The 16,886-nt window shown below is 40.5% G+C and overlaps 1 protein-coding gene across 2 annotated transcripts in view; it reads left to right on the plus strand.

Annotated features, from left to right (window-relative positions):
• The window catches only part of ezrb (ezrin b), a 46,407-nt gene that overhangs the window by 25,746 nt on the left and 3,775 nt on the right, over positions 1-16,886 (plus strand). For both annotated transcript variants that reach the window (XM_041805442.1, XM_041805443.1), the window contains exons 6-12: positions 1,328-1,411; positions 1,499-1,645; positions 8,088-8,184; positions 8,749-8,912; positions 11,519-11,649; positions 14,366-14,526; positions 16,159-16,251. In XM_041805442.1, the coding sequence (XP_041661376.1) occupies positions 1,328-1,411; positions 1,499-1,645; positions 8,088-8,184; positions 8,749-8,912; positions 11,519-11,649; positions 14,366-14,526; positions 16,159-16,251 (877 nt within the window). The remainder of the gene's footprint in view (positions 1-1,327; positions 1,412-1,498; positions 1,646-8,087; positions 8,185-8,748; positions 8,913-11,518; positions 11,650-14,365; positions 14,527-16,158; positions 16,252-16,886) is intronic.

The following is a 16,886-nucleotide window of genomic DNA, read 5'->3' on the forward strand; positions in this document are numbered from 1 at the left end:
AGGTCTAGACTGTACTCTCTGTTGTGGCCTATATAATTGACCAGCATAAATCAATAATATCATAAGGAAGACTATACATTAATCACCATGAGCACAGCACTAGCAGTTTTTAACCCTATTGCAATGGCGACATAAACCTTCTGTATAGGGCAGGAATATTGAGCAGACCAGACTCATGTTGACAGTTTTCTGCCAAAGCTGCACTGAGGTTGGAAAGGGCTAGAAGGAGGGGTAGAGGGTGGAGAAAAGCAGGGGGAGGACAGGGACAAGAGAAACAACAAAACACCAAATGAAAGACAAATTTATGGCAGCTGTGACCATAAACTTATCTCTCATTTGACAGAAAATTGCTAAAACTTTATAGATGATGGTAGCAATATGTGAATGACTAGCAGAAACAGCTATGATTGATAGAAAACTGATGTGATAGAGAACAAAAAACAGAACAATGTAGTGTTACCATTAGCAGCTAGGATGGTAATGAAATAGGGAGAACATAAAGAAATATAGCAGTAAAGTAGAGCTGCTCTTCAATTCAATTGAACTGTTTTAATAGTGATAATAGAAGTAAGAATGATGTTAATAGATAAAACTATGATCACTGTAATGCTAGCATTAGCAAAAATATTGGCAGTAAAAAGCAAGACGCATAAAATATATTAAGGTGATAAACAATGCAAGTTGAACAGTTTAAGATTCACTTGAAGATTTGAAATAAATAGAGTAGTTCTAACACTACTCCTCCTACTACTACTAAAAATATTGATTATAATAGATGTATTAGTTTTAGTCAGGTGGGTCCACATCAGCAGGTTGCTTGAACCAAAGATCCAGATGAATCTATGAAGCACAGGGAAGCAGGATGAAGTGATAAGATTTTAGAGGTTAAAGGCCATTTTATGCATCAATTTGACCACTTTATATTTAACTGACTCCATAATCAAAGTTTATTACAAAACATGCACCTTATCTATTGAAGTTGTAAGCTTCCTACCAACCACACAACCACAGAAACCTCCCAAGACCTTCTTGTTGACCCACCACTGTACTTGCAAGTTCGGTGGTTCTAGTTGACCATGCATTAATGTGTGCACTCATTTCTAAAAAGTATGAAAAAAAAAGATAAAACATGAATGAAAGAGGTTTAAAAAGATGCACAAAAGGCATTAAGCAACATTTCAGCAAAGGAATTATCAAGTCATACAATGAAATATTACCTCAAAGTTTAACTCATGTTTTGCCTGAACAACCAAAGTCAAATATATCATATGGTCTTCCTTGTTTTTCCTCAGTATGCATGTGTTTAATCTCTTCCTCCTTTATAAAGAGTCCTGGAGCAGCACAAGTTATCCAGAGAGCAGTGGGAGGAGAGGATTCAGGTGTGGCATGAGGAGCACAATGGGATGTTAAAGTGAGTGTGCTTTATAAAAAAGTGAATGCATTCGAAATATACATTTAATATTCATCATTTAATGCCATCCTCTATGTGCGTTCACAGGGAGGATGCTATGCTGGAATATCTGAAGATCGCACAGGACCTGGAAATGTACGGAGTCAACTACTTTGACATCAAGAACAAGAAAGGAACAGAGCTGAGGCTTGGAGTGGACGCACTGGGACTCAACATTTATGAGAAGGATGACAAGTAAGCACAGTATTTTCTCTTCTTTAAGTGTCTACTACCCAAAGCTGCTGCAGCTCTGTGACACAGAGCTAAACTGGCTGGGCCAGGTCCATGCCTGCACTTAATCACTATTCCTGTTCCTCTGCAGACAGTATGACAGGAATAACAATGAAGGCTAAATGGATACAGTCTTTTAAAGAAACATCACAGAACACAGACATGAATATTTAGATTTACCAGTCCGCTTCAATCCCTTTTACTTAGAATTATATTACACATTCTTTTTGAAGTACTTTACGCCTTGTTTTTTTTCTTGTTTTTTTTTTTAATCTTGTGATTTTAAGGTTGTTAGACACAAATACATCACGTCATGCGTGGCATGGAACTTGTGTCCTTGCTTCAATTGTTGCCAGTTTATAATAAGTGTGTCACCTTCCTTTGTCAGTAAGTAGGACATCTTTTGTTCACGCCTGTGCTTATAGCGGTAGAATTACTTCTACATACTGCTGAAATGATAAAAACTGCCCTCTGGAACACAAAGTACATGTTTGTGCTTCATTTGTACACCATGGCTGACATTCAGTAACTTTAATGTACCATTTTCATATAAGAAGCTCAGTTTTATTCTTGACTTAAAGATGGTGTCACTCACACTTTCAAACTAAATTTTTGTCCACAAACAGTATGATGAAAAAAAAGCATAAATCCCTGTTTTGTATTGTGCTTCATGGTAAGCCTACTTTTTTAGAAGTTGGTTAGGGTGTTGCCTGGATCCAGCCTGGAGTTGGCTGTGATTGCCACTTTGTTTATAGGGCATGACAGTTTGGGAGGTAATCACCGTCCTTGTGTTGAAATGAGCTCCGAGGCCTCCTGTGGCTGACTGCTGGCCTTGTCTGAAGTGAAGTGCACTGCCTGTGTCAAAGGAGCACTTCATCCCAGGTGACTCTCCTCTCAGTTGCTGACCCTGAGCTGGAAATCCCTGCAGCTCTCCCCCTCTCTCTCTGCTGTTGTTGTTTGCTGCCAGATTGGAGCTCTTCTCATGTTAAGCTGGCTGCGTTCTCACAGCTCTCATGCCAGTGTCTGTTGAAAGCAGTGTGGTCGAGTTTGTCTGCCTCAGTGGAAGAAATGAACAGCAAGTTGATGACAGGGTAATGACACAGTTCAGCAAGTCAGGCCTCTAACTGAACATTTACTCGCTAATTCTTTGTCTTATTTAAGCTCAAAAACTCTAAATGGTTTGATCATTCCAACTCCTTTTGTGTTAAAGTTTCCCCACTCTCTCATTTGGACTTCTTTTATATTTACTGTTAAACAAAACTTCCAACAATAGAGAGGGAAACACTGTAAAAGAACAAACTGAGTCCTTGTGTGGATCTGTCTCTTTATGTGCTCCCTGGGATCAGCAAAGAAATACCTCTCCTCCATGGTGCCCTCTGCTGTAACCATGGCAACACCAACTGGTTTTTCAAGCTGTGCGGCACTTAAGAATGCAAGACTAACCTACAACTCTCCAACGAGGGCAGCCGGCCCACAGTGCAGCAGTGCAGCCAAAGGCTCTACCGAAGCTCTCGTCTGGTGCAGGTTTAACTCCTTGCGCTCAGCGCTGCTCGTTTAGAAGATTATTCAGAGGTTTTGTTGGGTTTAAGTTTCATCCTAGCAACCATTGTAGTCAGACATACACACCGTGAAGCCAGTAAGACAACACATTTGTTAATTTAGCATTAAGTTAGGTCAGGCTTCTTTATTAGTAGGTGGATTAGTTTTACAGTGAGTGAGCTGCCTCATTTGACACACACAGCACAGGACAGGACAACATAGACAAAATGATGACAGTGCTTGAGCCTAAAAGAGTAATCCTTAGTGAAACGAGATGAAAATGAGACATCAGTTTAAACAAAGAAGGTTAAAACTAGATAGGAATAGAAGTATACTATCAATCACTGAAAATAAAGTAAATTAAAAAAACAACAATACCAAATGTAGAAATTTGTCATCAGTAAAAATAGGATAAAAAGGATCAATGAAAGGTCATTAAGTAATACTGATTTGTGCACCTACATTCTCAGCTCAGGATTTGAGGATCTTAAAAGAATTAATCAACATCTAATTAACAGTTTTTCTGATTGCTTTTTCAAGGACTTGGTAGGTTTGCTATGACTTCAATGACTGGTCAAGGTCTTCCACCAACCATTCACATACTATGAGAGATGTGACAAGACACTTAACTCATGAAACGACATTGCGAAAAAAGATTTTACACTACTTCAGGAAAATTTTAATTAATAATGTATAACTAGACAAATTGTTTTAATTCATTGAAAGTCACAACATTCCAAATAGACCTGGTCCAGTTTGGAATGTTTTGGCTAGTAATAATCTTGTGATGAATATTACTTAACCTAGTTGATTACTGATGGATCACTTCATGTAACTGACATGTTTCGAAACCCTTATTTATTCTTTTCAAAGATCAATATTATTTGGTTTCTTTTCTCCACAAAATCTTAGAGTTTTTAGGATATAATCTTAAACTTTCAAAAACATTAAGTACACATTTTCTAAGTTTATTGACATGTTTTAGACCACACACTTAATCATTTGATAAATACAATTTTACAAATTAATCTGTAAATTTAAATTACATTGGTAGTCCTCACTTTGGTGCTTTGGTGTATACTGACTGAAGTTTTTAGGCTTCAAAAGTTTGTAATATTTGTGTTTACTTAGGGTTAGGTACTGTGTGTTTTCTTTTCTGAAACCGATAATCAGTACTTTTAAAGGTGCCAGTGCCTAAATGGTGCCTGAATCGATACTTTTAAGTCAAAAAAGTGTGTTGAAAGTCAGTGGGAGAGTAAAAGCTGTCTTTGTATCATAAATGATTCAGTGATGCAAATAGAACATGGGATAACAAAAGGAAACAGTTGTAACTTGTAAGATGTTGGACTTAACTGGGATTTTAATAACTTCAGTATTATGAATGCTCAGCATTCATGATAAATTTTTGGTTTCAGTTTTCATCAAAAATGAATCAAAAGTAAATCCCCTCATTTTTCTTTTTTTTTACCTTTCTAATTATTTTATTTGAATTAAGGCAGACTCCAGCAGTTAGTGCTTGACTTTTAGGCATACAGGCCCTTTAGGCCATAGAAATGTAATAACAATATTTTTGTTTACCTTCATACACTAGTGATATTTATTTCAGAAAGCCTTCAATAAAAATGAAATCCAGACACACTGTTGGCAGCTGTAGTAATTTACTCTGCAAAATGAATAAAATTGTATTAACTGCTTCACTACAAACGAATCCACTGATAGAGCACAACTCACTAAACCACCTTCTGGGCCATGATAGAAATATGTAATCGATGAGATAACTTCCACATTGTTCTCTCAATTCCTCAGGCATGTGTCAGGGTCAGTAATCTATTAGAATTCCAGTTGAGGCAGTACAGTTTCACAGCACAGTTTCACTGCAAGCTGGATGGCTGCCTTTCTAGATTACAACACTATCGGCCTGTCAGTGTTTACAGTGCTACTTTGTATTGTGCTGAATGAGGTTGGCATCCATTCAGTTTGTCTGGCACAATAGAACGTGGAGCCACACCCCAGATTTATCCCTCAATCTCAAATAGGGGACACTAAAATCAGCCTGTTCTAACACCACAGTGTATAATGGTGAATTTAATGAAATGCATAAATTTTCTCAAATTTGTGAAGATATAAATATATTGTAGTAATATGTTTACATTATGCTATTCACTTAGAGAGGGATTTAATTCTTTAGTCATAAAGTTGCGTTTTAGGCAGGTTCAAAAGACCCATATCAGCTGAAGTATTTTCTTTTTACATCCTCTTTTATAAACTTTAATGTGAGTTCTAAGGACTGAAGCTTGAGTTCTGAACTACATTAAATTTATATATCGGGATCAATATCTAACCTTGCAAAGCCGATGGATTAGCCAGACTCCTTGTTTTGTCATCAGGCAAATCCATCTTGCAAAGCTCTCGTCAGCAACATTTGTGGTGAACCAGAGGTTGTTCAGACCAATCAGCATCTTTAGAGGAGAGCAAAGTGGTAGTTATGCGCAGGGTTAAGATGTACTGTGGGCTGACAACAACTTCTGTGTTACTTGCAGTCAGCTTGTGGACTATAGTGGCAGTTTTATCACAACTGGACCACATTTCTTTATACAATAAAGAGCAAGAAAGCTCTTGTAAAGCTGCTCATAGCAGAAAAGATGTTTCCATTCTTCTGCCCACCTACTTCGGCATGAGTTGCAAGAGTTACAGGGTAAGGGGGGTGTAGTGTGGGTCTGTATCATAGACTGTAGAAAGAATTGGACAAACCCCGTGTGACGTCAGTCATCTGCTTACAATAGGCGGACTCAAATGGCTTTTGAAGCCAATCCGTGGAGGCTTCCATATTGAAATCACGGTCTCAACCAAACTTTGGATCAATCTAAAGACCCGCCCGCTAAACGTGACTTCCTGTCAGCCTGCTAGCTAGCATTCCAGTTGACAGAAACAGAGCCTCTGCCTGCCGAGCTATCTGTCAATCAAATGAGATGCGCTAATCAGCTTTCATCCTAAATATAATCCAAACGATCGTGGTACAAAAAAATTCACCCCCCGTACAGTGTGAGCACAATAAGACACTAGCTAATGAGACACGTTTGGTGTTTTGAACCAGGCTGTAAATCAGTTTATTTTGTGTGTCAAAACCGGCTGTTTAACATGTGTGCAGACGGAACTTCCGGTGTTCCTGTAGCCAGCCTCAAGTGAACACTCGCGGTGTAGCAATTTTTTGCAGTTCCGCATTGGCTTCATTTTTCAGGACCAAAGGTTGCAGCTTGGTCTGTATATACAATGGGAGCTGATTGAGCAGTTAGCTCAGCTGTAGCATTGGTATAGCAGCAGTTTAATCAGAACTGGACCACATTTCTTTATTAAAACAAGAACAAATAGCCACACTGTCAGCTACTCCTGGCAGAGAGGATGTTTTCGCTCTTTTCCTGACCGGCCGCAGCTTTAAATCCACATCACATTTGTTGCAGAGCTGCGCATGCCTGCTATTACGTCACGTTTTGTTGCTCTCATTGGCCCATTAAGAATGTGACCAAGAACGTTTGTCCAATCATCTTCCGAGAATTTTTTTTTAAAATCCTGCCCTTTCCAAATGCTCTCTGTGGGAGGTTTCCCGGATGAATATGAAATATCCATGCAATCGATATATGAAACTGTCTATCTTGGGTGTCAGGTTAATCGATATCTGGTATTGTCAAAAATCCAATATCTTGCATCTCTACTATGTAGGCTAGTTACTGTGATGGATTTATTTGAAAACAAGGTTCCCAAAGCAATATGAAAACAATGACAGATTGCTAAATGTGGTCAAAGTAGATGGATAAAAGTCAAACCATTTTAGGTGCTCTGGAGAACAGGTGAAACACAATTCTCACTGTGAAGAATGGTTTGTGGCATCCTGCTGTGGGAATACCTCTTGGCAGCCAGCCCTAGAAGGCTATAAAGGTAGAGGGTAAAACAAATACGGCAAAGTATAGGGAAAACCTGGAGGACAATCTTATTCAGTCATCAAGAGAACTATGGAGGGGGTGAATATTTATTTTCCAGCAAGACACTGACCTGAAACACAGCGAAAACTACACAGAAATGGTTTAAAGACAACAAGGTGAATGTTCTGGAGTGGCCGAGTCAAAGGCCAGACCTCAATCCAATCAAGAAGTTGTGGCCTGACTTTTGAAAGGCTGTTCACGTCCGATCCCTGTGCTATATGACAGAGCTTAAGCAGTTTTGCAAAGAAGAATGGATTTCAGTGTCCAGATGTGCAAGTCTGATTGAGATCTATCCACACAGATTCAGTGCTGTGATTGTAGCCAAAGGTGCATCTACTAAATACTGACTTTTGGAGGTGAACATTATGCTGTCATTTATTTTACATTCCATATTTTTATTTAATTGACATTACTTTGCAGAGATCTGTTTTCACTTTTACACTGAAGAGGGTTTTTTTTTTTGTCAGAAAGCCAAATTGCATTAACGATGATTGATTTAAAAAATCCATAAAAGGGTTAAACATCCAAGGGGGTCAATACAGCTACAGTTAATGCCTAAAATGGGCAGTCCCATGAAGCATGGGATTTAGCTACAATGATGAAGGTCTTTGAAGTATTTCCCTGTGACTGCATGTGTTTTGGATAACAGCAAAAATCCAATATCGTGCATCCCTAAAAATATTGTCACAAAAGTTAGAATTTATGACATCATATAAGGCTTCAGATAAGATCTCTGAATTTTTGCAATGCAAGTTATATGGTTTATTTTTGCATATATTTGTGTTTGTAATAAAGTGAATCAAAAACTCAACTGAATAATAATAACTACTGTATACATTGTTAGTTTAGTATCACATTTGACATTTTTGTCCGTGTTGTCACCTCCACAGATTGACCCCAAAGATTGGCTTCCCCTGGAGTGAGATCAGAAATATTTCCTTCAATGATAAGAAGTTCATCATCAAGCCCATAGACAAAAAGTCTCCAGTGAGTAATAATTGAGTATTTATATTTTACATCTATTTTAAGCTCTGAAAGGACAAACTCTTCCCTTCTAAACCCCCTTTCCTTTAAATTTTCCAGTGAACTGTAAGAGTTCTTGTGAAGCTCAAAGGGTAAATTAAGCTTCAGTATCTGTACTTAAGCTCTCTGCTTCCATTTTACCTGCAACATCATGTGTCTCTGTAGTGAAGCGAAAGCCATTAGACATGTCCTCAGTTGGATGCAGCACACAGAGTAGCCAGGGTATCCTTCCAGGGAAGGCTGTTAGTGGTGAAATCACTCAGGAAAGTAAGAGCTGTATACCTTATCTGTGTGGGCCAGGCTGCTCCACCTTTCATTGTAAGCAGGGCACTCTCCATAGTGCTGTTTGTTACAGTAATCTGTATGAAAAAGTTCACTGCTCCTGCTCAGAGCTGCTCCAGGAGTCTTTGTCCTTTATCAGTAAGAGCACAATGGACAGGCAGGGACAACAAGCTTTATTCAACCCTCTATTTGTCTGATTTTACTCTCATTCTTGTTCCCCCTGCCCCTTTCTTCCTCACATTTCAGGATTTTGTGTTTTATGCACCGAGACTGCGCATCAACAAGCGCATCCTGCAGCTGTGCATGGGCAACCACGAGCTTTACATGCGCCGCCGCAAGCCAGACACAATTGAAGTGCAGCAGATGAAGGCGCAGGCCAGAGAGGAGAAACAACAGAAACAGCAGGAGAAGTATGCAAATGTCTTTGCTATGAGTACAAGTTAGATGAAAAAGACTATTTACAGCAGATTGTGCAATTTTTTGGTCTGTTACAGTGGTCACTCAGTCAGATTAGGAAATTACAGGGCCATAGATTGTTATGACTTAACTGACAGACTGAACAGGGGTACATGATCAGTCACTACAACGGATCCGAGTCGGGGAGGGGGGGCAGAGCATACTCGTCACATGTTTACACAGGTGTGTGACGCTTGGCGGCCAATGTCAAGCTGGACAGCATCTTTTTTGTCCAGGCCTTTTCACCCCTGGTAATGCACTTGGAGACTGCCTGTGGTTTTCGGGCCCCTGGGACATCCACAGCATGACTAAGAGCTTGTGGCAACCCTACTACTCACCCAGACGGTACCCTAGACCATGCATACATCCACCTCTTTCTCCACCTTGCACGTACCTTTAAAGCCAGGCATAGACTGTGCAAATTTCATCCAATTAAGAAATGAATTTTGAGTCTAGGAAATTGCCCCAACTTTCAGTCGGAGCGTGCAGTGTTTGTCTTGCAGTTTACAGGGGGATACGACGTTCGACCACAACCAGACTACAGCCTGACCAGCTGCTCCCGTGGTGCATGCACTCCCATGGTGAGAGCAGAGCCATGAGCAGAATCCTTAACTTTGAGGATTTTTTCTTTTGTAAACTTGCAGACAAAAATTTAAATCACCATTAAAACAACAGCCCCCGCCTCGCCCCCCCCGATTGTAAAGGAAATAGACAAGCAGACAATTTGCCTAGACTGCCTACCTCAAGCTGACACAGTTAGTGAAATAGTGATGCTGTTTGTGTGTGTGATAGAGAGAGATGTGACTAAATATGACTTCAACCTCAGTATGTGAGATATTTTCAAAGTAAAATCCACAGATTTCTGTCACAGTCTGTCCTGACTTCACTCGTACAGTGTCAGCTCTCAGGCCATGCTAGACCATCGGATCACATAGTGTGAGCACATAAACCATGCATGATGCTCATGTGTTGTAAGCGATTCAGTCGCACAGCATGAGTTGACTTTCCACCATGACTGTTGCAGAGTCAGCTGGAAATCGCACGCTGTATGCCTACCTTTAGGGAGTAGTATGCATACCCCAATCCAGCTACTAATAATGCTCTATACATTTTGCTAACCACTGTTAAACTATCAAAAAAGCAGACACAGCAAAACACACTAAAAAGAAGACTAATAGATGGCAGGAAGATGATGCAGCAAAGCTACAAGACTTGATTGGGTCTTGAAATCAGCTGTTTGGGGAAACATTTGGCACTGAGAAATGTGTCAAACATTCTAATGACTATATGATGGCATTGGATGTAAAAAGCCACTAGAGCAAGGCAAAGAAAACATGTGACCAAGAAATTATCACTGCTTTTTTAAAAAGGCTTCTAGATATAAAGTCTTACATGGGCTAGCACTGCCTCCACTAAATGATTACATCAAACAGAAAGCAATAAGTGAGTCGTCAACTAGACTGACCAGAGCAACTGTTAGAGGGGACTGCGAGATACCTCTTAGGTGCTCCACCTTTGGGCAAAATGTCATATCTTAATAAATAAAATGTAAAAGCAGACATTTCTGAATATGTTTCTAAGGCTACGAGTCCATATGCAACAGTAAATGACCCGTAGCTTTAAATGTGTTCAAGCCCTGTTACAATGCCCCATCCTGCTAACTAATTACAAACTACTTGACCTCACATTTCAGATTTCATAGATATGATTCTTTGTTTTTATTCTTAAATTACAAACCGAGAAACATGAAGTGCCAGTACAGATTAAGGCCAGCAGAACACTTATGAATGGTAATGTAATAGTTTGACCTTATTCTACGCAGGCTGAACCATCCACACAACAACACATTCAATATGTAAAGTGAAGCCACCATTCACAGGACAGTATGACAGCATTCCTTTTCAAGTGTGGGAAATGTACTTCCTCTATTGGCTGAACTGAACATGAATGAATGTTGACCCTGGTCTCAGCTCCAGCTGCCAGCCCTCTGTCTGCTCTGGACAGCTGTTCAAACATGGTGATGTAACGGCGAGCAGACAACACAGTGAATACCAGGAGGAGAGCCATTAGATCAGCAGGCGTTAGCGGATAGAAAGTGAAGGTTCAGACACACAGAAGCTCACAGTGGTTGGAGTCTGTGAGAGGAGCTGGGCTGTAGGCCAAAAACAGATACAAGGCTATGATAAGAATGCTAGTTTAAACTTAATTAAACCCATAGATGTGATAGAACAATGCAAGGAAATATAAAAAGAAATGTTTGGTCCTCTGGCCTAGGTTTTTACTCGGTAGCATTAATAATGTTTACAAAGATAATGTTAATAATGTTTCGTAAGGCTGAATGGATTGTGCAATAGTGTCATGGTGCCTCTGTTTTCAAGCATAAAGCATGCCTTCTTTCCAAACTATAATAAGGTATCTGCTGCAAATTGTGATCTTGTGACATACATGATATCTATCTTATGGGGGCTCCTCCACTGTTGTTTATCAGCCGTAACTACAGCATGTATCAAACAGTGTCAGCTCTCTTTGTTGGCTGATGGCGGCTCTGTCTTATCTGCAGGGCGCAACTGGAGAATGAGAAGAAGAAGAGAGAGGCCATCGAGAAGGAGAAGGAGCGAATGGAGGTGGAAAAGCAGGACCTGATGATGAGGCTGTTACAATTTGAGGAGAAGACCAAGAAGGCAGAGAGAGGTGAGAGAGGGGCCTCAGGGGCTATTATGTATGTCTGTTTTTGAAAATACATGCAGGCAGGTGAAATTGAAAGACACTGGTTTCGTTTTGTTTTGTAAACACTCTGGGTGATGAAGCAGCAAGAAGTCTGAGTGTAAGCTGAATGATTTTAGCATCCATATGGTAATGTATACAGTTATAGCATGAAGCTCATGATAGGTTAGAGTTGTAGCACATCACAAATTAGCCTCTGTTTGCATATACTCATTTTTGCATCATAAATCCTACAAAATATTATCATTGTTCCTATAATTTATAATGATAACTATTAGCAGAACCACTTGTTCCAGTCTGCACTGTGCCATGTATGAGTATATATCAGGATTTAAGCAGCATTTACAGAGGTGAAGGGAGTTAAAGGGGACATATTTTACCTATTTAAGACAAGTTTATATTGGTCTCAGAGGTCCCCAAAACATACTTGTGAAGTTTGTTGCTGAAAAAACACTCTAGTATAGGATTTTTGCATGTCTGTTTTAGCCCTTCTTGGAGCAAGCCGTTTGTTTCTGTGGCTTTGAATGTTACTGATCTGTCTGACTCCGCCCTTGATCACACCCCTCTCAGGAAATGGATGTGGCTCTCCTGATGTTACAATGTTACAGACACTTTTATCCAAAGTTTAGGACCTGACTGGGATTTGAACCATCAATCTCCCAGACCATAGTCAGCAGGGTAAGCTACTGAGCTATCCAGCATCTCAGCTGGCAGCTGAGAGGAAGAGCATTAGACGAGGATGGAACTTTCTTCCAAGCGGGGAGGGCAAACCGAACTTGGGGGCGGGTGCTTACTCCCCATCAGAAATCAGAAATCAGAGTCTTTATTGTCATCGTACACAAGTACAACGAAATTTTGCACAGTTCCATTCAGTGCTTGAGCAGTTCCATTTAATGCAATTATCATTTATTTTTGCAACTGCTCTGGCACCCCATGTGAGGTCACGAGGGTAAAATCTGAGAACGGCTTGTTTCAGCACACATTTTCTAAAAGGTGGAGAAAGAGAGGGGTAAAGGGAATTGATTTTTTTTTTTAGTACTTGAGGGGATCGTGGACAGGCCAGGGGCACATATTTTTGTTAGAAAAGCCTAAAAAAGTGGTTTTAGCATAATATGTCCCCTTTAAATCCACTGGTGGGGACTTCATGACCAGTAGACATCGTCGTTTCTCTCTTTTGCTTTCTGTCTGTTTAACATACACTACCCCTGTCGTAAATATTTAAATCAGATGATGAACGGACAATACCATGAATTTACTCACTAGTGAATCAAACAGACCGTTGGAGTTGAGACTCTAACAGAGGGCAGAGTAGGGACACTCTCAGCGCCACTTCCATAGGCTACAAAAAATCTGCATCTTCATGTCGAGTTTAAGATGTGTTGTTTCCAGCGTAACCGCTGGGAGACAACAGAGACATGTTCCACCTCTTTTTGTGTGTTTCTCTGCCTGTATTGCCCAGCGCTGAATTGCTCCTCTCTCCTGACGCTTCTGTCACTCGATCACCTGCACACTCAGCCGTTTCTTACACACGCATGTGTGCGCATGACCAAACGACTAACAAGAATCTTGGTCAGATGAGAGCGTATCGGCCAACCATCCAACCAATTGAATGAAAGGTGTCAGCCCCGCAAATCATGTGTATAAAGATGTTCATGTGCTACTCATATGCGTATAGCAATTTTCTAGTCGTCTGACTGTTCAAAGCACTTTTACACTGCAGGTCACACCTACCCATTCATACCCTTTCATGTCCTTCACTCCTCATTCACACACTGATGACAGAGGTTGCTACGGAGCATTGGCTATTAGTATTAGCCAATGCGTACGCATGCATACCCATTTGCATGCCACTGACAAGGCAGTGAAAGCAAATTAGGGTTAAGTGCACCAATATTTTCAGTTATCCACATCCGCAGATTCACCCCTCTCTCCTATGTTACAGCAGAGAGAAAAGTTTGTAGGGGAGTAGAGCTCTTATGGCTTTAGCCTGTCAGCTGAGTTGTTGTTAGTTTTGTTAGCTTAAATTATGCTGTAGCTGTTGCTGGCTGAGGGATTACACTTCATTTAAGTAGTTTATCTGACCCTCTTCAAAACATGTTAAAACCTAAGTCCTTACAGACTGAGCTACTGCTGCCGTATCCTCCAAGCTTCATTTGGAGCAGCAGTAGCTCAGGCTGTAAAGACTAGGGATCGAGACCAGAGGATCACCAGTTAAAGCTCTGGTTGGACAAAATTTGGAATTTGGTTTGGTTGCCAGCCCACTTCTTGACAACTGCCAAGGTATCCTAGGGCAAAGTATCAGACCCCTAACCACTTCAATGATGTTCCTTTGTGGGCAGCAGCTCTCACTCTCTCCATTAGTGCATTTCCATAGGATCCAGGTTTTTGCATGTACATCTTTTACAGTCTATGTGTGAGTAGCATGTTCAACATCAGAGAGTAAAAACTGATCTTCTAAAGTGCTGCCCTGAAGCATTGAACCCTGTGAAAATGTAGGCATTCTATTTTGATCTTTTTATGTTTTTATAGATACTAATGAAGTGTCTAACATAGTGCACTTTATCATTTACTTTGAATAATTCATGAAATATCTGGTGTTAAACTTTAACATTCTTGTAGCTGCGTACAGTGTTGAAGCATTTGTTTCATTTCTCTTCATCCCTCTGCCACATCTTTATAACAGACCTGGAGGAGCAGATTCAGAGAGCCGTATGTCTTGATCAGGAGCGGAGGAGAGCTGAGGAAGAGGCGGCTCGTCTGGGGGCAGAGCGTCAGGCTGCCCTGCTAGCTAAAGAGGAGCTTGCTCGTCAGGCTGAGGACCAGAAGAAGAGTCAGGAGCAGCTGGTGAGTATTTTGGGACATTAAACAATCTTTCATCAAAGATCACACTAGTCATTCTAATAGGACTTTGTTCAGCTCTGTATGAGGCAAGTTCCGTGGCAGTGTGCTGAGCAGTGCCTCAGTGCTGTAACTCCAGACAGAACCACCCTGGAGCAGCAGCTGGACCACACCCCACTGCTTCAGTCTCACTGCCCCTTTCACCCTGAGTCACTCGACTGTGGACCACCCACAGGTCTATGAGCTGCTCCCTCCTTCACTCCATAAGCACGGACAGTAAAGCTGTGTTAACCACAAACACATGCTGTGACAAACTGCATCCTTAAACCCTATTAAGACGCTTGTGCAAAGGATTAAGTCCCATCCAATAACCGAGACTGAAAAAGACATGCAGGACTCCAGTTAGCAGCATGCCATTGATTGATAATAAAACAATGTGTCCCTGTGTGAGCAGTTTTCCTGCTCAACACCTCTCACATAACACTGTCATTGCTCAGTGCTCCACTGTAGGAGTCTTTTCAGTTTCTTCATGAACACACACACACCCATTAGACAGCTACAGCAGGTGCAGCATTGAACACAACAGCCTCTAGTTGGTTCAGTGTGAAGAAAGACAAACTGTCCCACTGTTGGGATGGAGAGTCTGGTTCTATCAGGAGGCTTGACTTATGGCTTCTTTTTTACTCTTCATGCTCATCTTTTGTCATTTTTTGCAGAGAGCTCCTTGTTTTGTTTTGTTTTGTTTTGTTTTTTAAAATCAAAATTAAGGTTATTAGAACATTTTGGAAAAAGTTTCAGTAAGTCCTCAACAGCAGTGGTTCTCTTCTGGTCCAGCCATAGAGCCCACCACCACCTTCTTGATGTGAAACTGTGACCCAAATGTCCAAAATTTTCTAACCACTGAATTTAATGAAAAATGTTGCAGTTTGGACCTTAGATGGAGAGAAAACATGTGACTGGACAAAGAGACAGGACATGCATGCAAATATGTGATTTCATCCTGCATAGTTGTGATACTGTAGATTTTGTTTGATGTTTTCTTTGAGAGATGTCTATCCTAGTAAACTGGATAAATAAGCCAAAATCTCAAGAACGTTTGGCACAATTTTTTTCAAAGCACAAATTCACGACCTATTGAAAACAGCTCCACAACCCACCAGTCAGAACCACTCACGCTTTGCAGACCATTGTTTCTAGATTTTTCACCCAGCAAAGCAATTAGTCATTTTTTATTTGTGTAGAGCCAATTAGTAACAAATGTTATCTCAAGACTTTTTATCATATAGTTAAAAAAACATTAATTCACCATGGCCTCAGCATGAAGCAACATTTAGCTTAAAGTTTCAGTGGAAAAGAAAAAATGCCTTGTTAACAGGCAGACCTCAAGCAGAACCAGACTTATGCCAAACACCCATCTGCTGCAACTTAACCTAGCACGTAAAGTAAGGAAATTGTGTTTGGTAGATTATTTCTTTGTTGTAACAATCCTTGGCAATTAATCTTATACCACTGGAAAGCCAGTATTTTTCTTTTAAATGGTGCCACATTTGTAAAGTTTTTGTAATGGTTTTACTTCTTTTTCCACCTATTTGTCTTTATGATTTTTTTAAAACAGATGTTTCTTCTGTTGTTTTTCAGGCTGCTGAGCTGGCTGAGCACACATCTAAGATCAATTGCTTGGAGGACGCCAGGAGACAAAAGGAGCACGAGGCCATCTGCTGGGAGCAGAGGGTGAGATCTTTGACCCATAAACTAAGGTTGTTTCAAACATTTCAGTCATCAGACATGAACAATTTACATCAAAGTAAAATAGATCACACTTGCAAAAAAGAGGTTAGATATGTTTTGACTCTTTTCTTTTACAATTTCCCCCAAAACACTAACCAATGTGGTTGAGATTTTGGTTCAAAAAGCTCTGAACTCAATGGGGTATAAAAGAGAAACAAAAGGGTGATGACAGGGAGTTTAGTTTGGTGAGGTAAGCTATATGTTTCCCCTGTCAAAAGTCGTGAAAGGTACCAATATAACCCTTCTGTACTGTCCTATTTTTAGCATCCTCCTGTGAGGGGACCAAATGTACCTGTCAGACCTTACAGAGCGTTTTTTTGTGTAGCGCGAACAATGCCAGTACATAAAGAACATAAAATGCAGGATCTCCTCCATTGTTTCCTCTTGCTTACTGTAATGCATTCTTCTTCATTGAGTTTACTGGCAGGCTAAATTGTGAGGCGCTGCCATGATGCCGTGCTGTTGCATAACTGATGCAGCTTTTGTTAGGAACAGTGGAACGTCACTTCTTGCTCTCCAGAGTGACCATGCCCGTTTGACAGAGAAAGGGCACAGTCAGCGGTAGAAACACTTGCAAG

The sequence above is a fragment of the Cheilinus undulatus genome, linkage group 14 (genome assembly GCF_018320785.1).
Source record: "Cheilinus undulatus linkage group 14, ASM1832078v1, whole genome shotgun sequence".
Lineage (NCBI taxonomy): Eukaryota > Metazoa > Chordata > Actinopteri > Labriformes > Labridae > Cheilinus > Cheilinus undulatus.